We start from the raw sequence: 22,731 nt of genomic DNA, 5'->3' as shown, positions 1-22,731 counted from the left end.
TGTCCATTGAGTCTGTGATGTCATCCAACCATCTCATACTCTATCCCCTTCTCCCACCTTCAATCTTTCCCAGCATCAGAGTCTTTTCGAATGAGTCAGTTCTTCGCATCAGGTGGCCAAAGTATTGGAGTTTCAGCTTCAGCATCAGTCCTTCCAATGAATAGTCAGGACTGATTTCCTTCAGAATGGACTGGTTGGATCTCCTCCCTATTCAAGGGACTGTCAAGAGTCTTATCCAACACCATAGTTCAAAAGCATCAATTCTTCGGTGCTCAGCCTTCTTTACAGTTCAACTCTCACATTCATACATGACTACTGGAAAAACCATAGCTTTAACAATATGGTTATAGTTATAACCATATAACTTATGCTGTCTAGGTTTGTCATAGCTTTTCAAGGAGCAAGCATCTTTTAATTTCATGGCTACAGTCACCGTCTGCAGTGATTTTGGATCCTAATAAAATAAAATTCAACTGTCTTGACTTTTCCCCATCTATTTGCCATGGAGTGATGGGACTGGATATCATGATGTTCATTTTTTGAATGTTAAGTTTCAAACCAGCTTTTCGGTCTCTTCTTTTCACCTTCATCAAGAGGCTCTTTAGTTCCTCTTCACTTTCTGCCATTAGAGTGGTATTATCTGCATATTTCAGGTGTTGATATTTCTCCTAGCGATCTTGTTTCCAGCGTGTGATTCACCCAATCTGGCATTTTGCATGATGCACTCTGCATAAAAGTTAAATAAGCAGGGTGACAATATATAGCCTTATCAAAATCCTTTTCCAACTTTGAACCAGTCTGTTGTTCCATGTCCAATTCTGTTGCTTCTTGACCTGCATACAGGTTTCTGAAGAGACAGGTCAGGTGGTCTGTTATTCCCATCTTTTTAAGAATTTTCCACAGTTTGCTGTGATCCACACAAAGACTTTAGCATAGTCAATGAAGCAGAAGTAGATGTTTTTCTGGAATTGCCTTGCTTTATCTATGATCCATTGGGTGTTGGCAATTTGATCTCTGCTTTCTCTGCTTTTTCTAAATCCAACTTGAACATCTGTAAGTTCTCGGTTCATATATTGAAGCCTAGTTTGAAGGATTTTGAGCATTACTTTGTTAGCATGTGAAATGAGTGGAACTGTATGGTAATTTGAACATTCTTTGGCATTGCCCTTCTTTGGGGTTGGAATGAAAACTCACCTTTTCCAGTCCTGGGGCCACTGCTGAGTTTTCCAAATTTGCTGGTATATTGAGTGCCGCACTTTCACAGCAACATCTTTTAGGATTTGAAATAATTCAGCTGGAATTCCATCACCTCCACCAGTTTTGTTCATGGTAATGCTTCCTAAGGCCCTCTTGACTTTGCCTGGGATGTCTGGCTCTAGGTGAGTGACAACACCATTGTGGTTATCCTGGTCATTAAGACTTTTTTGGTATAGTTTTGTGTATTCTTGCTGTCTCTTCTTAATCTCTTCTGCTTCTGTTAAGTCCTTACCATTTCTATTTGTTATCATGCCCATCCTTGCATGAAATATTGCCTTGATATCTCTGATTTTCTTGAAGAGATCTCTAGTCTTTTACATTCTATTGTTTTCCTCTTTTTCTTTGCATTGTTCACTTAGGAAAGCTTTCTTATCTCTCCTTGCCATTTCCTGGATCTCTGCATTCAGTTGGGTGTATCTTTCCCTTTCTCCCTTGCCTTTTGCTTCTCTTCTTTTCTCAGCTATTTGCAAAGTCTCCTCAGACAACAACTTTGCCTTCTTGCATTTCTTTTTCTTGGGAATGGTTTTGACCACCATCTCCTGTACAGTGTTACAAACCTCCATCCATAGTTCTATAGGCACTCTGTCTACCAGGTCTAATATCTTGAATCTATTCATCACCTCCACTGTATAATCATAAGAGGTTGATTTAGGTCATATCTGAATGGTCTAGTGATTTTCCCTGCTTTCTTCAATTTAAGCCTGAATGTTGCAATTTCCCTAATACCTCAGTTGGTAAAGAATCTGCCTGCAATGCAGGAGCCCCTGGTTCGATTCCTGGGTCAGGATGATCCACTGCTGGAGGGATAGGCTACCAAATCCAGTATTCTTGGGCTTCCCCTGTGACTTAACTGGTAAAGAATCCACCTGCCATGCAGGAGACCTCGGTTTGATACGTGGGTTGGGAAGATCCCCTGGAGAAGGGAAAGGCTACCAACTCCAGTATTCTGGCCTGGAGAATTCCATGGACTGTATAATTCATGGGGTCACAAAGAGTCAGACATGACTGAGCGACTTTCATTTCATTTATTGCAATAAGGAGCTCATGATCTGAGCCACAGTCAATTCCAGGTCTTGTTTTTGCTGACTGAATAGAGGTTCTCCATCTTAAACTAGAAAGAATATAATCAATCTGATTTCAGTATTGCCCATCTCATGATGTCCATGTGTAGAGTCATCACTTGTGTTGTTGGACGAGGGTATTCGCTATGACCAAGGTGTTCTCTTGACAAAACTCTGTTAGCCTTTACCCTCCTTCATTTTGGACTCCAAGGCCAAACTTGCCTGTTACTCCAAGTATCTCTTGACTTCCTACCTTTTCATTCCAATCCTCTATGATGAAAAGGACACCTTTTTTTGGTGTTAGTTCTAGAAGGTGTTGTAGGTCTCGGAGTGAACTGAGGATGAGCTTGGTTCATTTCCAAGGCAAACCATTCAACATCACAGTAATCCAAGTCTATGCCCTATCCACTAATACCAAAGAAGCTGAAGTTGACCAGTTCTATGAAGACCTGCAAGATCTTCTAGAACCAACCTGCTGGGGATCAGTAACAGAACCTGAGAACTATCGTGAGCACATTTGGCTCTCCTGTCAAAGCCCTGTCTGTCCTGTGTTAAGTCTCTCCACCCTCCCTACTCTTACATGGATATATTTCAGGCCCCTGATTTATTTTGCCCAGTCTACTCAGTGGCCTCATAAGCAGTATCCCCTGGTCCACTCTTGCCCTCATCCATGCACATATAAGTACACACAATTCATTCTCCACACAGATACCCAGGGATGTGTGTGCTCTTCACGGGAGCCTTACCTGCAGTTATTGAATGTGCATGGGGCTTCAGAGTCTTTGCATTTGCTTCTTCATTTCCTGAAAGGCTCTGGTCTCTGCCAAGCCAGTTTATATACAGCTCCTGAAAATTGCTGAAGGTGGGAGATCCACACATGGAGATTCACTATAATATTCCTTGATATATTTGAAAATAATTTTTTAAAATTTTCAATTGAGATTTAAAAAAACAAGACAAAGTGAACTTGAACCTGTTCTGTTTCCTTGAACTCCTAGGAGGCTGAACCTCCCTGTTCTTCATTTTCACAAACCCTATGCTCCTTTGATGATGTTACAATACTCATAACCTAAATAATTATCATCTGGCTCCACCTATGCAAAGCAGTACCATTTTTGTCTTCTTGACCTTTATATCCTTAGCACTTCACAGTTTCTTCCACATATAAAGCACTCAAATAAATACTAGATATGAATGAATAAATGAACTAATAATTAGTAAGTAAATTTGCTTGAGGGTGCAGAGCTAGTAATGTTTAGAATTAGACTCGAGTGTGACACTCAAGTCTGTGTACCTGAACTGGACCCTCATGTCACTCAACCCTAACCCTGAACCTAACCCTTGGCCTTTCAGGAGTATGTTAAGGCTATATTTTGTCACCCTGCTTATTTAACTTACATGCAAAGTACATCATGTGAAATGCTGGGCTGGATGAAGCACAAGCTGGAATCAAGACTGCCGGGAGAAATATCAACAACTTCAGATACGCAGATGATACACTTATGGCAGAAAGCGAAGAAGAACTAAAGGGCCTCTTGATGAAAGTGAAAGAAGGTGAAAAAGTTAGCTTAAAACTCAACATTCAGAAAACTAAGATCATGGCATCTGGTCCCATCACTTCATGGCAAATAGATGAGGAAACAATGGAAATAGTGTCAGACTTTATTTTTGGCTCCAAAAATCACTGCATGTGGTAACTGCATCCATGAAATTAAAAGATGCTTGCTCCTTGGAAGGAAAGTTATAACCAACCTAGACAGCATATTAAAAAGCAGAGACATTACTTTTCCAACAAAGGTCTGTCTAGTTAAAGCTATGGTTTTTCCAGTAGTCATGTATGGATGTGAGAGTTGGACGATAAAGAAAGCTGAGCACTGAAGAACTGATGCTTTTGAACTGGTGTTGGAGAAGATTCTTGAGAGTCCCTTGGAGAGCAAGGAGATCCAACCAGTCCATCCTAAAGGAGATCAGTCTTCAATATTCACTGGAAGGACTGATGCTGAAGCTGAAGCTCCAATACTTTGGCCACCTGATGCGAAGAGCTGACTCACTGGAAAAGACCCTGATGCTGGGAAAGATTGAAGGCAGGAGGAAAAGGGGATGATAAAGGATGAGATGGTTGGATGGCATCACTGACTCAATGGACATGAGTTTGAGGAGGCTCCGGGAGTTGGTGATGGACAGGGAAGCCTGACGTGCTGCAGTCCATGGGGTCACAGAGTCAGACTTGACTGAGCGACTGAACTGAACTGAACTGAATGTTCATACATGCTGATCCTCTCGGCTGTACCTTGAAGCTAACCTAAGCCTGTATGAGACTTGACCATGAGTCTGACCCTAAATGTTCCTGACCTTGACCTTATGCTGGCTTGAATAGTAGTCCCCAAAACATGTATCTAAGTTCTAATACCAGTTCCTGTGAATGTAACCTTACTTGGAAATAGGGCCTTTGCAGAATTAAGGACCTCGAGATGAGATATGCTGAATGCCGTCGCATTGTGGGTGGAGCATGTACTAGTTTGTTCAGTGATATATGTTAAAACATGGAAAAGGAGAAAGCATGGGTATGGAGGAAGTGCACATGAAGACAGAGGCAGAGACTGGAGTGATGCCATCACAAGCCCAGGAGCTGCAGGGGGACCAGAAACTGCAAGAGACCAAGGAGGCGCCTCCCCCGCCCACACCTAGATTTCAGACTTCTGATATCTGTGACATCTGTGAGAGAATACACTTCTTTTGGTTTAAGCTAACTAGTTTATGTCAATTTGTTACACAGACCTAATATACACCCTCATCCACCATTAGTGAAACTAACATTTACCATGACTGAGCCTTCTCCCTTGTTGTTGTGGTTCAGTTGGTCAGTTGTGTCCTACTCTTTGCCACCCCATGGACTGCAGCATGCCAGGCTTCCCTGTCCTCTACTATCTCTCGGAGTTTGCTCAAACTCATGTCCATTGAGTCAATGATGCCATCACCCTTATACCCACCCCTAACATGAAACTGACCTCAATCCTCATACAGACCAGAACTTGACCTTTACCCTGACCCTATGACCTTCACACTCACTTTGGGCTAGATCTTGACCATCTTCCTAGCCCTGATAATCACCCTGATACTGAATAGAACCTTCCTCATAACTTTGACATTGGCCCTGATCTAGCTCCCATCCTAAATTTAACCTTGACACTAATTCTGCCATTTAATACTGCCATCACTTTGACCCTACTGCCATGACCTTGACCCTAACCATGAAGATCTTGATGACTATATACCTCACAATGAACATCTTGTCACCTCTGACCCTTGTCCTCACCAAAACTCTGAACTTGTCCTGACTGTATGAGCTTGAATCTCATCTGCTGCTTGATTCTTCCTGATTGTCCCTGACCTTTATCCTCATAATGACCCTGAAGCTGACCTTGGGCCACACACTCCAAGTACCCTAAATCCAATTTTGACCTTGACATTCAGTCTGACTCTAAATCGGACTCTGCGCCTAAGTCTTACTCTGACCTTTGAATGGTGTTTGTTCAAACAGTGTGTTTAACAGTGTTAGGCGCGTGTTCATCAGTATTGAGATGTTAGAAACATTGTGTTTACATATGCATGGTATGGCTGCCCCTTTATTAAATGGTGTATCATAATTCAGTGTATGTAAAACTGGTGAGTGCGCTACTATGGATAGAAGTATATGTGTGAAACATACTTTGTTTCCCATACTTTGTTTGGGATATAGGTATACAAAAAACTGCACATAATGTATTCAATAGGGTGAGTTACTTACTTCCTATTTTACTGATGTGTACTAAACCTCTGTGTTTAAACAACACAGAGGTTGTATACTATACAACTATAACAACAAAAAATAGGTGTATACTATTTTTTGGAATTAAAAATTGTTTTTAGCTATATGTTTGCACATTCATCCTTTTACTATATCTATACAAGTTTTATAATTGAAATATGCTGAAACACTATAAGGTACGTGTGTTACTGGTTATGCTTATATACCTATGAAACTGTGTACAGAAGTGTACCTTGCATGTACTACATTACTGAGTTGTATGTTGAAACCTTTTCAAGAGAGCTATGTAGGAGAGTGATGTCAGCAAGATGGTAGAGTAAGAATTTTCTACTGTTATCCTCCCAAAGAGTAAATATTTGGACAATCACCCACTGATAAGGGTACCTCTTTTGGAGTCCTGATTCCAGCAGTGAAGTTCCATCACTTCTCTAGAGCAAAAAATCTGAGAACAGATGCATTGAAGAGGATAAGAACAGTTAATTACCATTGGATTAATTTACAATCTCCAGTACTTTGTGAATCTTTGGGATTTTTTTTTTTATATAGGATCATGTTGTCTGTTAGTTGTCTGATTTTTTTTCTTCTTTCCTAATTTGAACCTTTTTTCCTCACCTGACTGCTCTGACTAGAACATCAGCAGTGTTGAACAGCAGTGGTGAAAGTGGGCATCCTTCTCTTGATCCTGACCTCAGAGGAACGTTTTCTCTTTTGCCAATGAGTAGAACGTTACCTGTGGATTTTCATAAATGTCCTCTGTCAGGTAGAGTAAGTTCCCTTCTAGTCTCAGTTTGCTGTGTGATTTTTATCGTGAAACTGTATTGAATCTGTCAAATACTTTTTTGCGTTGAGATGAACCTCTTTTTTTCCTTTGTTGTATTAATGTTGTGCATTGCAACAATGGGTATTAGATGCTGAAGCAACCCTGCAGTGCTGGGATGGTACTATGTGCCAGTGAGTAATCCTTAGTGTTACTGGACTCCATTTCCGAGTGTTTTACCAAGGATTTCTGCATCAGTGTCCGTAAGGGATATTGGTCTACTGTTTTCTTATAGAGTCTCTGGCTTTGATATCTGGGTAATGCTAGGTTCCTGGAATCGGTTAGGGAGTTTTTCCCTTTCTGACATTTTTGGGAAGCATTTGAGGATTGGTGTTAACTCCTTTTTCAGTGTTTGGTAGAATTCACCAGTATACTGTCCATTTCTTTTGGTGGGGGTGGAGGGTGGGGTTCATTTTTAATTACTAATGAAGTCTCACTGCAGATCTGTTCAGATTTTCTATTTCTCAGTTTTGGCAATTTATATTTCTAGGAATTTTTATTTCTGTAAGGTTGATGTCTCCACTTTCATTTCTTTTTTTGAATAAGCAAGTTTATTTGTAAATTTAGTCAACATACATAATTGACCTAAAAACTTCAATAGAAGGATAAATTTTAAAACCACTTGGAAAGCCATCTCTATGAAGTGATTTTCCCAGAACCTATGTCACATGAACACCATTTTAACTGGCAGAGGTTCCATAAGCTGAAGCTGTGTCCCTTCCCACAGCAAGTTTACCCTAACAGTTATTATAATACAAACCCCACAAGGAAAAAAAGTTCGGTATTGTTCCTCCTTGGTAGAGAAAAGTTCAACCTAGTTATGAGACCAATCACAGCACAAAGAAAAGCTGCACTAACCACTATATTAGTAACAGATGATGCTGGTATGAAAACTTGTATTATAGTCTAGAGCCCTTATAAATAAATCCCCCTCCCTGTTAGTGTTTGCATTATCAGCTAGACGGTTAGTTTAACATGTGGTAGAACAAGGACTTATGCAAGGCATAATGCACAAAGCATTTTACTACATAAACAAGTGGAGTCTACTCAGGAGAAAACCTATCGGTCTCTCAATTATACACACCTTAAAGACAACACTCCACAGTGCATGTCAATGTAAAACATTTAATTTTAAAATGTTGACACTACAATATATAAAATAGCTACTGTAAATGCACATAGTGTATTCTATAGCTGCCAGGTTTACTTTTTTTTTTTTTTAAGGAAACTAAGTTACATTGTGGTTAAGACTTGTATCTTCATTCCTGAAAAAGTCCACATTCTATTAACAGTGATGTATGGTCAGACTTAACAGTCCTAACTGTTAAACTCTTGGATCAAGTCATAACCAGTATTATTGCAAAAGGACCCTGTACACATTTATCAATTCTAGTACTTTAACAGCTACACAGCAAATCATTAACATACAGAAACATGCATCATGAGAAGCAAAAAATATCACCCATCCCTTCTGCATATTAGCAACTTGCCACTCCTCAGCAACAGTGCTCACATCACTGAGGTCTGTGAACAGTCACTTTTCGCCTTCTTCCTGAGTGAAATGCAAATGCTTAAGTACAAATGCAACATATTATAAACAGTTTCTTACAAAAAAAAGTCACAAATTAAACCAAAGTATTTTACAGAATTTACTACAAAACACCATAAAAACCGCCTTCACTTAAGCTCTCTCTCCGTATCCGGCGAGCCAACTGGATGTCTCTTAGCGTGGATGGCACACAGATTAGTATCTTCAAACAAACCCACCAGGTATGCTTTGCTAGCCTCCTGCAGCGCACCCATGGCGGCACTCTGGAACCGCAAGTCGGTTTTGAAATCCTGGTCGATCTCCCTCACCAACCGCTGGAAAGGCAGTTTCCGGATCAGAAGCTCGGTGGATTTCTGGTGACAACGGATTTCTCAAAGCGCAACAGTCCCGGGCCTGTAGCGATGAGGTTTCTTCATCCCGCCGGTAGAGGGGGCGCTTTTCCTGGCTGCTTTTGTGACCAGCTGCTTGCGGGGCGCTTTCCCACCGGTTTACGAACAGTCTGCTTGGTTTGAGCCATTTTCTTTTACCCAGCGCCGAAGTTTTAGGCCGGTTCTCCGACTGCTGCACCGCCGCTGCTGCGCAAAGAGCCAATAGCTCAGCTACGGGAAAAACTTCCAACGAACGGAAGAACTTCCAACGAACGACCAAACCGCTCTGCGCTCCACTTTCATTTCTGATATGAGATATTTGTGGGGTTTTTTTTCTGAATCAGTCTAGGTTTATCAATGAGCTGTTCAAAGAATCAGTGTTTTGCTTGCTGCTTCCTTTTGTGCTCTTTTTACTGGCACCAAGTTTAGTTTGCTCTTCCTTTTCTTAGTCTCCTAAACATGTAGCATTAGGTTATTTATTTGCAATCTTTTTTTTCTAATACAGGTGCTAAAGTGTGATGAAATAGAAATTTCTATTTGAAGGCAGGACAAGAAAAATTATAACTTTCTTTTTTCAGGCTTCCTCCCTCCCTCTGGTCCCTTTAGTGTATAGAGGGATGTAGGGTGTGTCTGATCACACATTAACTACAGCTCCTCCAAGGTGGAGTGCCTGCTTAGCCATCAAGATCAGTGTTTCTTTCCCTTCTGATGTTAGCAGTGTAACTTGTTAAAACAACAGTGTTCTTTCCCAGCTCTGTAAGGGGTCATGGTGACATGCTCTCCTTTGTACATGCTTACCTGGGCTACATATCCTTCGTGAACTTTATAGAAAATATCGGTATGTCATTTTCATATACCATTCTTTGTCTCAAAAATGGAATTGAAGAGTAGAAACAACAAAAACTAGTAAAAATTACAAAACACTGCTGAAAGAAGTTAAACACTGTGTTCATGGATTGGGAGATTTACTATTGTTAACTATCAAACCACCTGGCTAAGAGTCCACCTTGCAGGGGTCAGCCCCGGACCCCACCCACCTCTGCTCTCGCCCCCAACAGCGTGGCACGGGCTGCTGCTCCTTGCTCCGAACAAGATGCAGAATGAGCTGTGGGAGGCTTCACACATCCCAGGGAAGTCCAGTCCAACCTAATGAACTTGAGCAATGCTGTCACTGGCTGGCAAACATGAGAGACATTATTAAGTGACAACAGGAACGGCTCATGAACAGAGTTTCAGTGAATGTCTGTGAGGGAAGCTGGCATTGAATTCCATTTTAACTGGATGAGGCTGTCACATTATTGAAGTGATTCTCTGAACTCTCCAGGCCGCCCAGAGTGCTGTGCTGACAGCGAGCTTCTACATTCCGGAGAAGAAAACCTGCAGGAGACTCATAAATGTTTTACGTTCTTAATGAGGCCGTGTGGCTTTCATGTTGATGTTTGGCAGAAACCAACACAATTCTGTAAAGCAGTTATCCTTCACTTAAAAAATAAAAAACTTTAGTGCACCCCAATGTTCATCACAGCACTGTTTATAATAGCCAGGACATGGAAGCAACCTCGATGCCCATCAGCAGACGAATGGATAAGGAAGCTGTGGTACATATACACCATGGAATATTACTCAGCCATTAAAAAGAATTCATCTGAATCAGTTCTAATGAGATGGATGAAACTGGAGCCCATTATACAGAGTGAAGTAAGCCAGAAAGATAAAGACCAATACAGTATACTAACGCATATATATGGAATTTAGAAAGATGGTAACAATAACCCTATATGCAAAACAGAAAAAGAGACACAGATGTACAGAACAGACTTTTGGACTCTGTGGGAGAAGGCGAGGATGGGATGTTTTGAGAGAACAGCATCGAAACATGTATATTATCTAGGGTGAAACAGATCACCAGCCCAGGCTGGATGCATGAGACGTGCTCAGGCCTGGTGCACTGGGAAGACCCAGAGGAATCGGGTGGAGAGGGAGGTGGAAGGGGGTATCGGGATGGGGAATACATGTAAATCCATGGCTGATTCATGTCAATGTATGACAAAAACCACTACAATATTGTAAAGTAATTAGCCTCCAACTAATAAAAATAAATGAAAAAATAATAATAATTAAAAAATAAAAGTCTTGTTTTGGGACTTCCTAAAAAAATAAATAAAATAAAAATAAAAAACTTTAAAAAATGGTGAAAATGGAAAAAAAAATAAAGAAGAAAATGCAGCATTCTTGTATTTCTGCACATCTAACACTGTTAATTAGCTCAGTAGAAAGGAATCTGCCTGCCAATGCAGAAGACACAAGAGAGGCAGGTTTAATCCCTGGGTGGGGAAGATCCCCTAGAGAAGGAAATGGTAACCCACTCCAGTATTCTTGCCTGGAAAATCCCATGGACAGAGGAGCCCGAAGAGCTGCAGTTCATGGGTTACAAAAGGATTGGACATGACTTAGAAGTTAAAATGACAACAACCAGTGTTAATTATGGACAAGCTTACACCAGGCTGGGTGATAGCACACTGGTGCTGAGGCAGCTTGGAGGGTCTCCCCCAGCCCAGGCTCGGGCAGAGTAAGATAGAGATGGGTGTAACCATGCCCCAGGGGAGCAGTCCCTCTGGGGGATATTTTCATTGACAAACTGCTCCTGATCAGCTGGCTAGAACAGGACAATCAGGAGGTCAAAACTCACGGGGTCAGCAGCACTGTGGTTATATTTCTGTCACTGTCACATAGTCACAGGCTGTAACCTAGCGCTGGCCAACTGTTTTGAAAATAAATTCTACAGTCATAGATTCAGTCTATAGAACAATTTTTTTGGGTACTACTTTATAAAAACCACACCTACTTTACAGTCAATCAAAAGTGCCCTGTTTATATAGCAATTTTTCCCAATAGTCAGAGATAACTATCTTTTCTGCAATTCCAGGATAGCAGGGTTCTTTCCTAAACTGTATTCTAGTGCTAGATTTACTTATTTATTTGGTTACACTGTAAAGCCTTTGTGAATCTTAGTTCCCTGAACCAGGGCTTGAACCTGTCCCCCCTGCACGGAACACATGGAGTCTTGGCTCCTGGACCACCAGGGAAGTCCCCCCAGTGGTAGAGAGTCTGCTGGGAGGCAGTGGCAGTGATCGTGGACAAAGACCATAAAGATAGGAACCAGGCAGAGGTGCAGGATGAGAGGGGACACAGCGGGAGACACCTAGGACGTGACCTCCACACACTGGCATCCAGGAGCTTGCGGGCGTCATGCTGGATGGACACAAGCACGGACTGACTGCACCCTAACCGTGGATGCCAGCTGTCCACTGGAGCAGACTCTCTGATAAACAGAAGCCCTGATCCGTAGTGCTTGCTGACTTTCTGAGTGAGCTTAACAATTAGCTGGCAAAATTCCTGATGTTCTGAATGTTGCTCGTGTGGGTGGGAATAAGAGGGCTCTGGCACACCACTGATCTGAACTCAGTTTCAAGAGGTCCAGGTGGACAACAGCAGTCCATTTTCAAATTCACGATGCCAAACAAAGTTTAAGGGCAATTTGCCTACATTTTTTTTTTACAACCAAAGAGTGACTGATTCTGAATTATACAGGGTAGAGCTCAAAAACCTCACAACTGAAGGTGGTATAAATGTGTGTTTTTCTATAACTAATGTTTTGCAAGGAGAAAATTTGGAGATAAACATCTGTAAGGAAGTTCTCATAGCGTTGACAGAACATCATTTCTGACTCCCTTGTGTTTATTTATCAATTTTCTAAAAGCCATTGGGTAACAGATGGTGCCACAACTCCAGACAACAATAAAGAGATCCTTCTGTTCATCTACACTGTCAGTCCATGATTACCCTGGCCAACAGCAATGGGAACAATCCTCAATCTCTCCAAGAAGGGACCTGTGACTTTAAAGTGTTGTGATTTAAAGTGTTGAGACAACAATTAGAAATCTACAAGCTTGTCCACACATATACAAACATGCTTATCTCTTTAGCTAGAACTGGAGAATATGGTCCACACTTAAATCTTATTTCACAATAATTAAAGTGAAAATAAAACTGAAGGACAAATGGTCTTCCAAACTCTCCCCCCAAAAAAGAATCCACCTTGCAATGCAGGAGATGTGGATCTGATCCCTGGTCGGGCCACTAAGATTCATTATTTCCCCAAATCATCTGAGTATCTGATTAGAAATGTTTGGAAAGCTGTAACACAAAGCTCAAGTCAGCCTGAAACAGGCTCCAGCTGGGGAGGCGTGGGGACCGAGGCTTGGTGAGTGGACAGGAAGCTGTTCCCATCCTGCATTTCATAACCTGATCCGGCTGCCCCAGAATCATGCTTTATCTCCAAGGAGGACTCACTTCAAGCTGGGGTTTTCTTCATGTTCCTTCTGAATGGGAATGTCAAGTGCCAGGTCTACTTTCAGACTTCCTGAGTCTGGAATGCAAAGCTTTTGTATCCACCTTCCAGCTGTGATCAGAGTAGCAAAGGTAGCAAAGCTAAGACCAAGGCTTTCTCTCTCCTCAACACTTTTCCTTCCAGAGGACAATTCTGTCATAAAATGTCAAAGCTAGAGGAGAAAAATGTGAAAGAGAAAACCTACAAAAATATTCTAAAATGTCAAACACAATCATGTCAAATCACAATCAAGGAGAAAATTTGGGGATAAACATCTATAAAGTTCTCATAGCATTGAGGGAATATCATTTCTGACTCCCTTGTGTTTGTTTATTTATCAGTTTTCTGAAAGCCACTGGGTAACAGATGGTGCCACAATTCCAGACAACAATAAAGAGATCCTTTCCGTTTACACATTACACAACCATGTGTAAATATAATAAGCCATAACTGCACCCTGACCTGTTCATATTCTTGCGCTGCTGATACAACCTAACATCCCATCAGTTGCTCTCACAAAGTCTGCAGGAAAGAGTCTTCTGGGTGTAATTTCCAAGGCACGTGGGATGCTCACACACATCACTAATGTCGACAGCTGTTCATCCGGCCACAGTGCCTGTTTGCTGTGCCATGATCCGGTGCTCGCATGAGCCTGGATACACCCGCCCTTCTACGTCCACTGTGATCCTAAGCTCATCCTTGACCACGGCCTAGTCCCTCACCCGGGTCGGCATTCACTTCATCAGGAGCTGGATTAAACTGTGATACGAGAGGAAGTCACACACAGACGCCTGCTCTCTGGGGCTTTGGGAAGATGAAGTCACTGGTGGCTTGGATCAGAGTTCAGGATAGTCTCTAAACACACACACAGGGGCCCTGTCTGCTGCCTCCGGGGGAATCTCACATCCAGGGCTCCCACCCTGCCCAAGTTCTGCCAAGGATGTTGGGGTCAGTTGCCTGGTCAACCAGGCACCTCACTTGGGCCTCCTCTGAAAGTCCACTCTCGGGCTCCTGGGCACGAACGCTGTGCTCTCGGCTTCCTCGTGCCACAGCGACGTAGTCTCTGAAGGCAGGCTCCTTCTCGTGGCCCAGCCGAAGCTCATCACTGGAAAAAAGATCAAGCAACACAAAGACACAAACTGCACGTTATTTCTCCAGTCCAAACCAGACGCTCCATTGGTCACACAGCATACTCTCTGCTGCTCATGACCTCGATATCAACATTCCATCTGAAGGAAAACAGAACACTGCTGGGAATATCTGTCTGCAAGTGTGTGTGTGTGGGGGGGGGGGGGACTCTCACTGCCTTGGGTTCCTACCTAGGATGGAACACAGGGTCATGCGGTGACCCCATGTTTAATTTTTTGAGGAACTGTCAGACTGTCCTCCACAGGGGCTGCACCATTTTACATCACCAGCAGCAACAGCTGAGGGCTCTGGTGTCTCCACACCCTCACCAACAACTTGTTATATTCTAGTTTCTGATTATATTAATAGCAATCCTAGTGGGTGTGGAATCTCACTTGCATTTATCTGATGACTAATGATTTTAAGCATTCTTTCCATTCGTTTATTGGCCATTTGTTTATATTCTTTTACAGAAATGTCTGTTCAAGTCCTTTGGTCATTTTTTTCATTGGGTGGTCTTTTTATTATTCAGCTATAAGAATTTTTTAATGGATTCTATACGCAAGTTCCTTATTAGCTATATGCCTTTCAAAGGTCTTACCCCATTTTGTGGACTATATTTTTACTTTCCTGATGGTATCCTTTGAGGCACAGAAGTTTTTAATTTTGATGAATTTATGCTTTTCTTTCTCCTTCTCTAGTTTGTGCTTTTGGTTTTAGATTTAAGAATGTCAAATGTCATTGCCAAATCCAAGGTCCAAAAGATTGACCCCTATGTTTGCTTCTAAGGATTTTATAGTTTTAGCTCTCATAGGTAGGTCTTTGATCCTCTTTGAATTAATTCTGTATATCGTTTGGGGTGGGAGTTCCACCTTCATTCCTTTCAGTGATCTTTGCTGGAAAGACCACTGAATGGTCTTGGCATCTTTGTCACGGTCACCATTTACTATCAATTAACGGGAATGTCCAATTTTTTTCCTTCTTGTGAATCATTTCTGCAAATCTGTATTTCTTGTAGACCTCAACCAGAAAAACATGAAAGCTAGATTAAAGGTAACCTGATCTGCATACGTATTAATGAGCCGCCACTATGCTCTGTGCACCCAAGGGCTCTGCCACCAGGGTCACATTTGTCCTGAGAACAGACAGAAGCAAATTTAAAAACATCTCCTCATGCAGGTAGAGACGTTCATGGAATAGTCCAGGACTGTGGTGAGAGGGCCCGGGGTGATTGGTATTGGTGTGTGTGTGTGTGTGTGGGTGTGTGTGTGTGTGTGTGTTTGGTATTGGTGTGTGTGTGTGTGTGTTTGGTATTGGTGTGTGTGTGTGTGTTTGGTATTGGGGTGTGTGTGTGTGTGTGTGTTTGGTATTGGGGGGTGTGTGTGTGTGTGTGTGTTTGGTATTGGTGTGTGTGTGTGTGTGTGTGTGTGTGTCCGGACTGATTGGTATTGGTGTGTGTGTGTGTGTGTGTCCCGAGGGTGTGGTGAGGGGGCCCGGGCTGATTGGGGGGTGTGTGTGTGTGTGTCTGTGTGTGTGTGTGTCTGTGGCCCGAGGGTGTGGTGAGGGGGCCCGGGCTGATTGGTGTGTGTGTCTGTGTGTGGGCCCGGGCTGATTGGTGTGTGTGTGTGTGTGTGTGTGTGTGTGTGTGTGTGTGCCCGGGCTGATTGGTATTGGTATTGGTGTGTGTGTGTGTGTGTGTGTGTGTGTGTGTGTCCGGGCTGATTGGTATTAGTGTGTGTGTGTGCCCCGAAGGTGTGGTGAGGGGGCCCGGGCTGATTGGGGTGGGTGTGTGTGTGTGTGTGTGTGTGTGTGTGTGTGTGTGTGTGTCTGTGGCCCGAGGGTGTGGTGAGGGGGCCCGGGCTGATTGGGGTGGGGGTGTGTGTGTGTGTGTGTGTGTGTGTGTGTGTGTGTGTATCTGTGGCCCGAGGGTGTGGTGAGGGGGCCCGGGCTGATTGGGGTGGGGGTGTGTGTGTGTGTGTGTGTGTGTGTGTGTGTGTGTGTGTCTGTGGCCCGAGGGTGTGGTGAGGGGGCCCGGGCTGATTGGGGTGGGGGTGTGTGTGTGTGTGTGTGTGTGTGTGTGTGTGTGTGTGTGTGTGTATCTGTGGCCCGAGGGTGTGGTGAGGGGGCCCGGGCTGATTGGGGTGGGGGTGTGTGTGTGTGTGTGTGTGTGTGTGTGTGTGTGTGTGTGTCTGTGGCCCGAGGGTGTGGTGAGGGGGCCCGGGCTGATTGGGGTGGGGGTGTGTGTGTGTGTGTGTGTGTGTGTGTGTGTGTGTGTGTGTGTATCTGTGGCCCGAGGGTGTGGTGAGGGGGCCCGGGCTGATTGGGGTGGGGGTGTGTGTGTGTGTGTGTGTGTGTGTGTGTGTGTGTCTGTGTGTCTGTGTGTCTGTGTGTCTGTGGCCCGAGGGTGTGGTGAGGGGGCCCGGGCTGATTGGGGTGTGTGTGTGTGTGTGTGTGTTTCTGTGGCCCGGGGGTGTGTGTGTGTGTGTGTGTGTGTGTGTGTGTGTGTGTGTGTGTGTGTGTGTGTGTTTGGGGTGTGTGTGTGTGTGTGTGTGTGTGTGTGTGTGTGTGTGTGTGTTTGGGGTGTGTGTGTGTGTGTGTGTCTGTGTGTGTGTCTGTGTGTCTGTGGCCCGAGGGTGTGGTGAGGGGGCCCGGGCTGATTGGTGTGTGTGTCTGTGTGTGGGCCCGGGCTGATTGGGGTGTGTGTGTGTGTGTGTTTGGGGGGTGTGTGTGTGTGTGTGTGTGTCTGTGTGTCTGTGTGTCTGTGTGTCTGTGGCCCGAGGGTGTGGTGAGGGGGCCCGGGCTGATTGGGGTGTGTGTGTGTGTGTGTGTGTTTCTGTGGCCCGGGGGTGTGTGTGTGTGTGTGTGTGTGTTTCTGTGGCCCGGGGGTGTGGTGATGGGGCCCGGGCTGATTGGTGTGTGTGCGTCTGTGTCTGTGTCTATGTGTCTGTGTGTGTGTTTCAGGGTTGACTGGGGTGTGGGGTGTGCGTGTGTATGTGTGCTCTGAGTGTGGGTTTCAGAGTAAGAACCTCACTGGGCTGATGGGGGGTGGTGTGTGTGTTGGCGGGGGGAGTAGTATGTGTTGTGTGTGTTTAAGTCAGGACCTTGCTGGGCTGACCGGTGTGTGCCTGTGTATGTGTGGTGTGAGTGTGGGTTTCAGAGTTGCGAGCTTGCTGGGCTGACCGGGGTGTGGGGCGTGTGCTTATGTGTTTTAGAGTCAGGACCCGGCCGGGCAGTGAGAGCTGGCCGTTGCATGCTGCACCCCCCCACTGTTAGTGGGGGTAACGGGCTGATGGCACAGGCTGAGTACATACACACACACACAAATAAGTTTAGTGATTCTCCCGGGAACAGCAGCATGTTAGTGTGTGTGTTTTTCCACAAATAAATGCTTACCAGGTAATAACTGCTGGATTGGCACCTGCTAGCTTTCTCTTAGCATAATGAATCTTCTGCCGTGGATACCAGTTTTGTTCAGTTACATTTATTTCTTGAATCCACGATCCTCCTTTTCTCAGCATTGTCTGTTCAAAATTCTGAGGGAAAGGAACATGATTTTCTCTGCTTAATAGTACATACAGTCACATTCAAACAGACCCAACAGGTAGTGATCTCAAAATAAACTGAGTCTCTGGCCGGGAAGGGCTCTGCAGCTTTTTACACACTCTCCCTGCAGCACATGTGACAGTGATGGTGACCATGAGGGTCTACACTTGGGCTTACCACAGCCTCCCTGTGGAGGTGTCACTGCTGTGCTTCCTCCTGGGGGCTGAGCTGAGAAGAATGCTGACCTTGCGTGGAACAGACTCAAAACTAAAACTTGTCTAAAAGAAACCAAATCCCATCACCAAAGGGTTACAAATACTCTCAAGTCTAACAGTGTCCTCCAAATAAAAGGCAGGTCTCTTGTCTGATTTTCAAGCTAAATGATCCTAAATGTTAACTTTGAGAGCTGTATAGAACCAGCTAAGTACTTTGGTAAGCACATCCCCACCAGGAGACAGAAGAGGCGGTCAATCATGAGCACGCTGGAACAAAGCTGCAAAGTGGGGAGAACCACCCACCTTCCAGTCAAAGGACGGCTCCTTCACGAACACATCCATGGTGGTGGTGAGCAGGTCGGCGCGTGAGCGGAAGGCCCTTAGCGCGCACACCATGACGCTGCTCACGAGCCCCGTCTCCTTCAGCGGTGACATCAGGTTGATGAACTGGCGAGTCAGCCGGAAAGGCATCAGTTCAGGGACCGGCAGAACCTAAAGAACAAACGAGATGCATGGTGGATGAGCGAGGCCTCCTGCAGCTGTCGCTCATGCATGCAGAGCACACCTGCTTCCCTTTTCTTGGAATGGCCACATGCGTGTGAGGTCACCGTGCCCAGGAGCAACTGCACGATCTGTGCGTGCAGCCACATGGCCCAGAAATGGAGAGCTGGAGTCTGACATCAAGAAAGGTGTGCATCTCATCCACACAAGACATTCTGATGAGCCTCCGACCTTTTTACAGGAGCAAGTGATGTAATTAATCTATCAGCACACTGTCTGCAACCACCTGAACAAAGCTGAAAAAAGCTGAGACTCTCCCATTTTGCAAGAATGACCACTTTAATGATCATAGCAGGCCAACTGTCCATAGAGGGGTCACAAAGCTGACGACAGGTCCATCCCAGCATAGAGCAGGGTGAGCTCACCTGGGTGGCAGAGCCGAACGCATGTCCGAAGTCAATCCCGATCACGCCGCCCGTCTCCAGGCTCACCATGAAGTTGTTCAGATGCCGGTCTCCGATGCCCAGAACCCAGTGGCTGACGCACAGGAGTGCGTGGGAGGTGGCGAAGTGGTTGCGAAGGGCCAAGAAGGCTTCGGGGCCAGTACTCATCTTCAGGAAGGCGCGCCTACAGGGGATGATCATGTGGCCTCTCCTCCACCCCTGCCCCTCCCCCACAGGTGTAAAGTCAGAAAGGCACTTACTTTAAGAGATCTGCAGGCACTTTACTTTCTCTTTTCCTAAAAGATGTGACTGCTTCAGTGCGATTAGCTACTCTATGATTTAATCATAAGAAATGTCTGATTAGAACAAACTTCCCATGACTTAAAATTTAAATTTTTTTGTTAAATTGATGCTACAAGGCAAAATTTTCTCAGACACAAAGTGAACGTACAACTCTGAGAAGAATGAACTAGTTGGAACAAAGAGATGAGAACACCACGTACTTGAACATGAGGGGATAGGCCCTAGGGTCACACTTTCCCACCATCGTGATCAGCCATTCTCTGTACTCAGATGCGGGCGCCCGGGAGTCACTAACACGCAGGAAAAAGAGAACCAGTGTTAGAAAGGTATCGAGGGCAGCTGACTTCAGAGGCCCCATCACCAGGGACTCACTGCAAAGTAGTGAAGAGGCAGGAAAAACAAATATGACCTAAATCATATTTAATATTAACACTGCACTCCTGACACCCTGGGCCAAGAACTTCAACATAGCACTATTCATTCTGAATCACTCTTCAAAACCCATGGCTACTTCCTGTGCAAAAATGCAGGGATAGACCACCAGATACAAGTGACATCCCACTTCACAGAGAGGAGGAAGATGAGCTGATGATGCAGGCATACAGTTCTGAAGGCTCTGGGGAGGCGGGGACCCCTCCCAGCAGGACGGCAGCACCACACACAACCTGTTCACAGCAGGTCAGTCACTAACAAACTAAACAGCCACAAATTACTTGTTGACAGCAGACTGTCTGCTTCTGTCATTATTTAAACATTGCCACACTTTTTTTTTTTTGCCACACGTTTTTAAAAACATTTCCAATAAGGAAATACAGACAAAATCCACAGTAAGTACAAAAAAGCATTTTCTTAAATGACGATGGAGTTGAGCTCAATTTGAAAAGCTGCTTTTAGTGATGCTTCAAACAGCAGTGCCTGGACAGGTGGAAACACAGTGGTGCTTATAGAGCCACTTTGGGGTTTGTATCAAAAGCTGAAGACAAAACAGGGTTACATGTGCTACTTAGTAATTAAATCACTTCAGGTGAAGCTTTTCTGAACTGCTACTAGGTTAATTTCAGGAAGAGATGATTTCAATCTAAATTCTCTCCCAGTTACAACTGGACAAAAATGTGTAGGCAGGAAAATTCCAATGTACAAATTAAGGGAAAAATAGCAAGGATTTTAGGAATAGGGAGCTGTTTTAAAAAGGTAATGGGAACTAATTTATATGATTCCTATTTGAAAGTGAAAGTCACTCAGTCATGTCTGACTCTTTGCGACCCCATGGACTATACAGTCCATAAATTCTCCAGGTCAGAGCACTGGAGTGGGTAGCCTTTCCCTTCTCAAGGGGATCTTCCCAACCCAGGGATCGAACCCAGGTCTCCCACATTGCAGGCGGATTCTTTACCAGCTGAGCCACAAGGAAAGCCCAATTTGAAAAGCACTTTACACTCCATGGACATCTGTGTACCGTGTGCTTTTCACACTTTCTCACCTTACAAGTGGGGCCGTGGGGCCAGTTGGGCTCCTGTGTGTTAGTAGATCCTAGAGCAGATTCCTGACCCTGGGGCGCAGTCCTCCAAGGACAGCAGGAGTCATTTCAGGCAAAGGACTCCAGTGATTGGAATTTAAAGTGGGTAAACACTATGTAGCAACTACTACCCAGGAATGAGAGACTGATAAGAACAGTGCTCCTATGGTAAGTAAGATGCAGTGAGAGCGCTGCTCCTACGAAAATGCTCTGAGGAGGGGGACAGGCCTGAGGCCTTTTATGATCGTCTCCCCACCATCCTCCCGCTGGTCCCCAAACATGCTGATTCCCGCTTCAAAATGGCTGTAAGCCACATTGTTCTTTCCTTTCTTTACAGAAACAAGGAACAATTTTAAAAAAAAAATTACTGATTACAAAAATACATACTTATTGTAGAAAACTTGGAAAATAAGAAGGATAAAGCAAAGTATAAAGTTGTATCACGACCTGGAACTCAGCACCTACCTGTGCTACCTGTACCCAACTGCATCAGCCAGTCACACACTAACCTACACCTACCAGTCACCCATGTGCACCAACCTACACCCACCAGTCACCCTTGGGCACTGACCTACACCCACCAGTCACCCACCTACACCCACCAGACACTCACATACACTAACCTACACCCTCCTGCACTGACCTACACCCACCGGTCACCTACCTACACCCACCAGACACTCACATACACTAACCCACACCCTCCTGCACTGACCTACACCCACCGGTCACCCACCTACACCCACCAGACACTCACATACACTAACCCACACCCTCTTGCAGTGACCTACACCCACCGGTCACCCACCTACACCCACCAGACACTCACATACACTAACCCACACCCTCCTGCACTGACCTACACCCACCGGTCACCTACCTACACCCACCAGACACTCACATACACTAACCCACACCCTCCTGCACTGACCTACACCCACCGGTCACCTACCTACACCCACCAGACACTCACATACACTAACCCACACCCTCCTGCACTGACCTACACCCACCAGTCACCTACCTACACCCACCAGACACTCACATACACTAACCCACACCCTCCTGCACTGACCTACACCCACCAGACACTCACATACACTAACCCACACCCTCTTGCACTGACCTACACCCACCGGTCACCCACCTACACCCACCAGACACTCACATACACTAACCCACACCCTCCTGCACTGACCTACACCCACCGGTCACCTACCTACACCCACCAGACACTCACATACACTAACCCACACCCTCCTGCACTGACCTACACCCACCAGACACTCACATACACCCACCAGACACTCACATACACAAACCCACACCCTCCTGCACTGACCTACACCCACCGGTCACCCACCTACACCCACCAGACACTCACATACACTAACCCACACCCTCTTGCACTGACCTACACCCACCGGTCACCCACCTACACCCACCAGACACTCACATACACTAACCCACACCCTCCTGCACTGACCTACACCCACCGGTCACCTACCTACACCCACCAGACACTCATATACACTAACCCACACCCTCCTGCACTGACCTACACCCACCGGTCACCCACCTACACCCACCAGACACTCACATACACTAACCCACACCCTCCTGCACTGACCTACACCCACCGGTCACCTACCTACACCCACCAGACACTCATATACACTAACCCACACCCTCCTGCACTGACCTACACCCACCGGTCACCTACCTACACCCACCAGACACTCACATACACTAACCCACACCCTCCTGCACTGACCTACACCCACCAGACACTCACATACACTAACCCACACCCTCTTGCAGTGACCTACACC

General features: G+C 45.0%; 1 protein-coding gene and 1 pseudogene across 1 annotated transcript in view; both read right to left on the bottom strand.

The window, feature by feature from the left end:
* Positions 1 to 7,466: 7,466 nt before the first annotated feature.
* LOC136145231 (histone H3.3C-like) lies at positions 7,467 to 9,009 on the bottom strand (annotated as a pseudogene).
* Positions 7,467 to 22,731, bottom strand: part of PRKDC (protein kinase, DNA-activated, catalytic subunit) — a 136,458-nt gene continuing 121,193 nt past the window's right edge. Inside the window, exons 81-86 of the mRNA XM_065903562.1 lie at positions 19,584 to 19,673; positions 19,341 to 19,412; positions 19,063 to 19,264; positions 18,440 to 18,628; positions 17,772 to 17,911; positions 7,467 to 14,355 (exon numbers count right to left, since the gene is read on the bottom strand). Of these exons, the coding sequence (XP_065759634.1) occupies positions 14,151 to 14,355; positions 17,772 to 17,911; positions 18,440 to 18,628; positions 19,063 to 19,264; positions 19,341 to 19,412; positions 19,584 to 19,673 (898 nt within the window). The 3' untranslated portion in view covers positions 7,467 to 14,150. The remainder of the gene's footprint in view (positions 14,356 to 17,771; positions 17,912 to 18,439; positions 18,629 to 19,062; positions 19,265 to 19,340; positions 19,413 to 19,583; positions 19,674 to 22,731) is intronic.

This window comes from Muntiacus reevesi, chromosome 12, assembly GCF_963930625.1.
Source record: "Muntiacus reevesi chromosome 12, mMunRee1.1, whole genome shotgun sequence".
Taxonomy (NCBI): Eukaryota; Metazoa; Chordata; class Mammalia; order Artiodactyla; family Cervidae; genus Muntiacus; species Muntiacus reevesi.
Note: the sequence above shows the minus strand (reverse complement) of the source record. Positions and strands in the feature narration are given on the sequence as shown.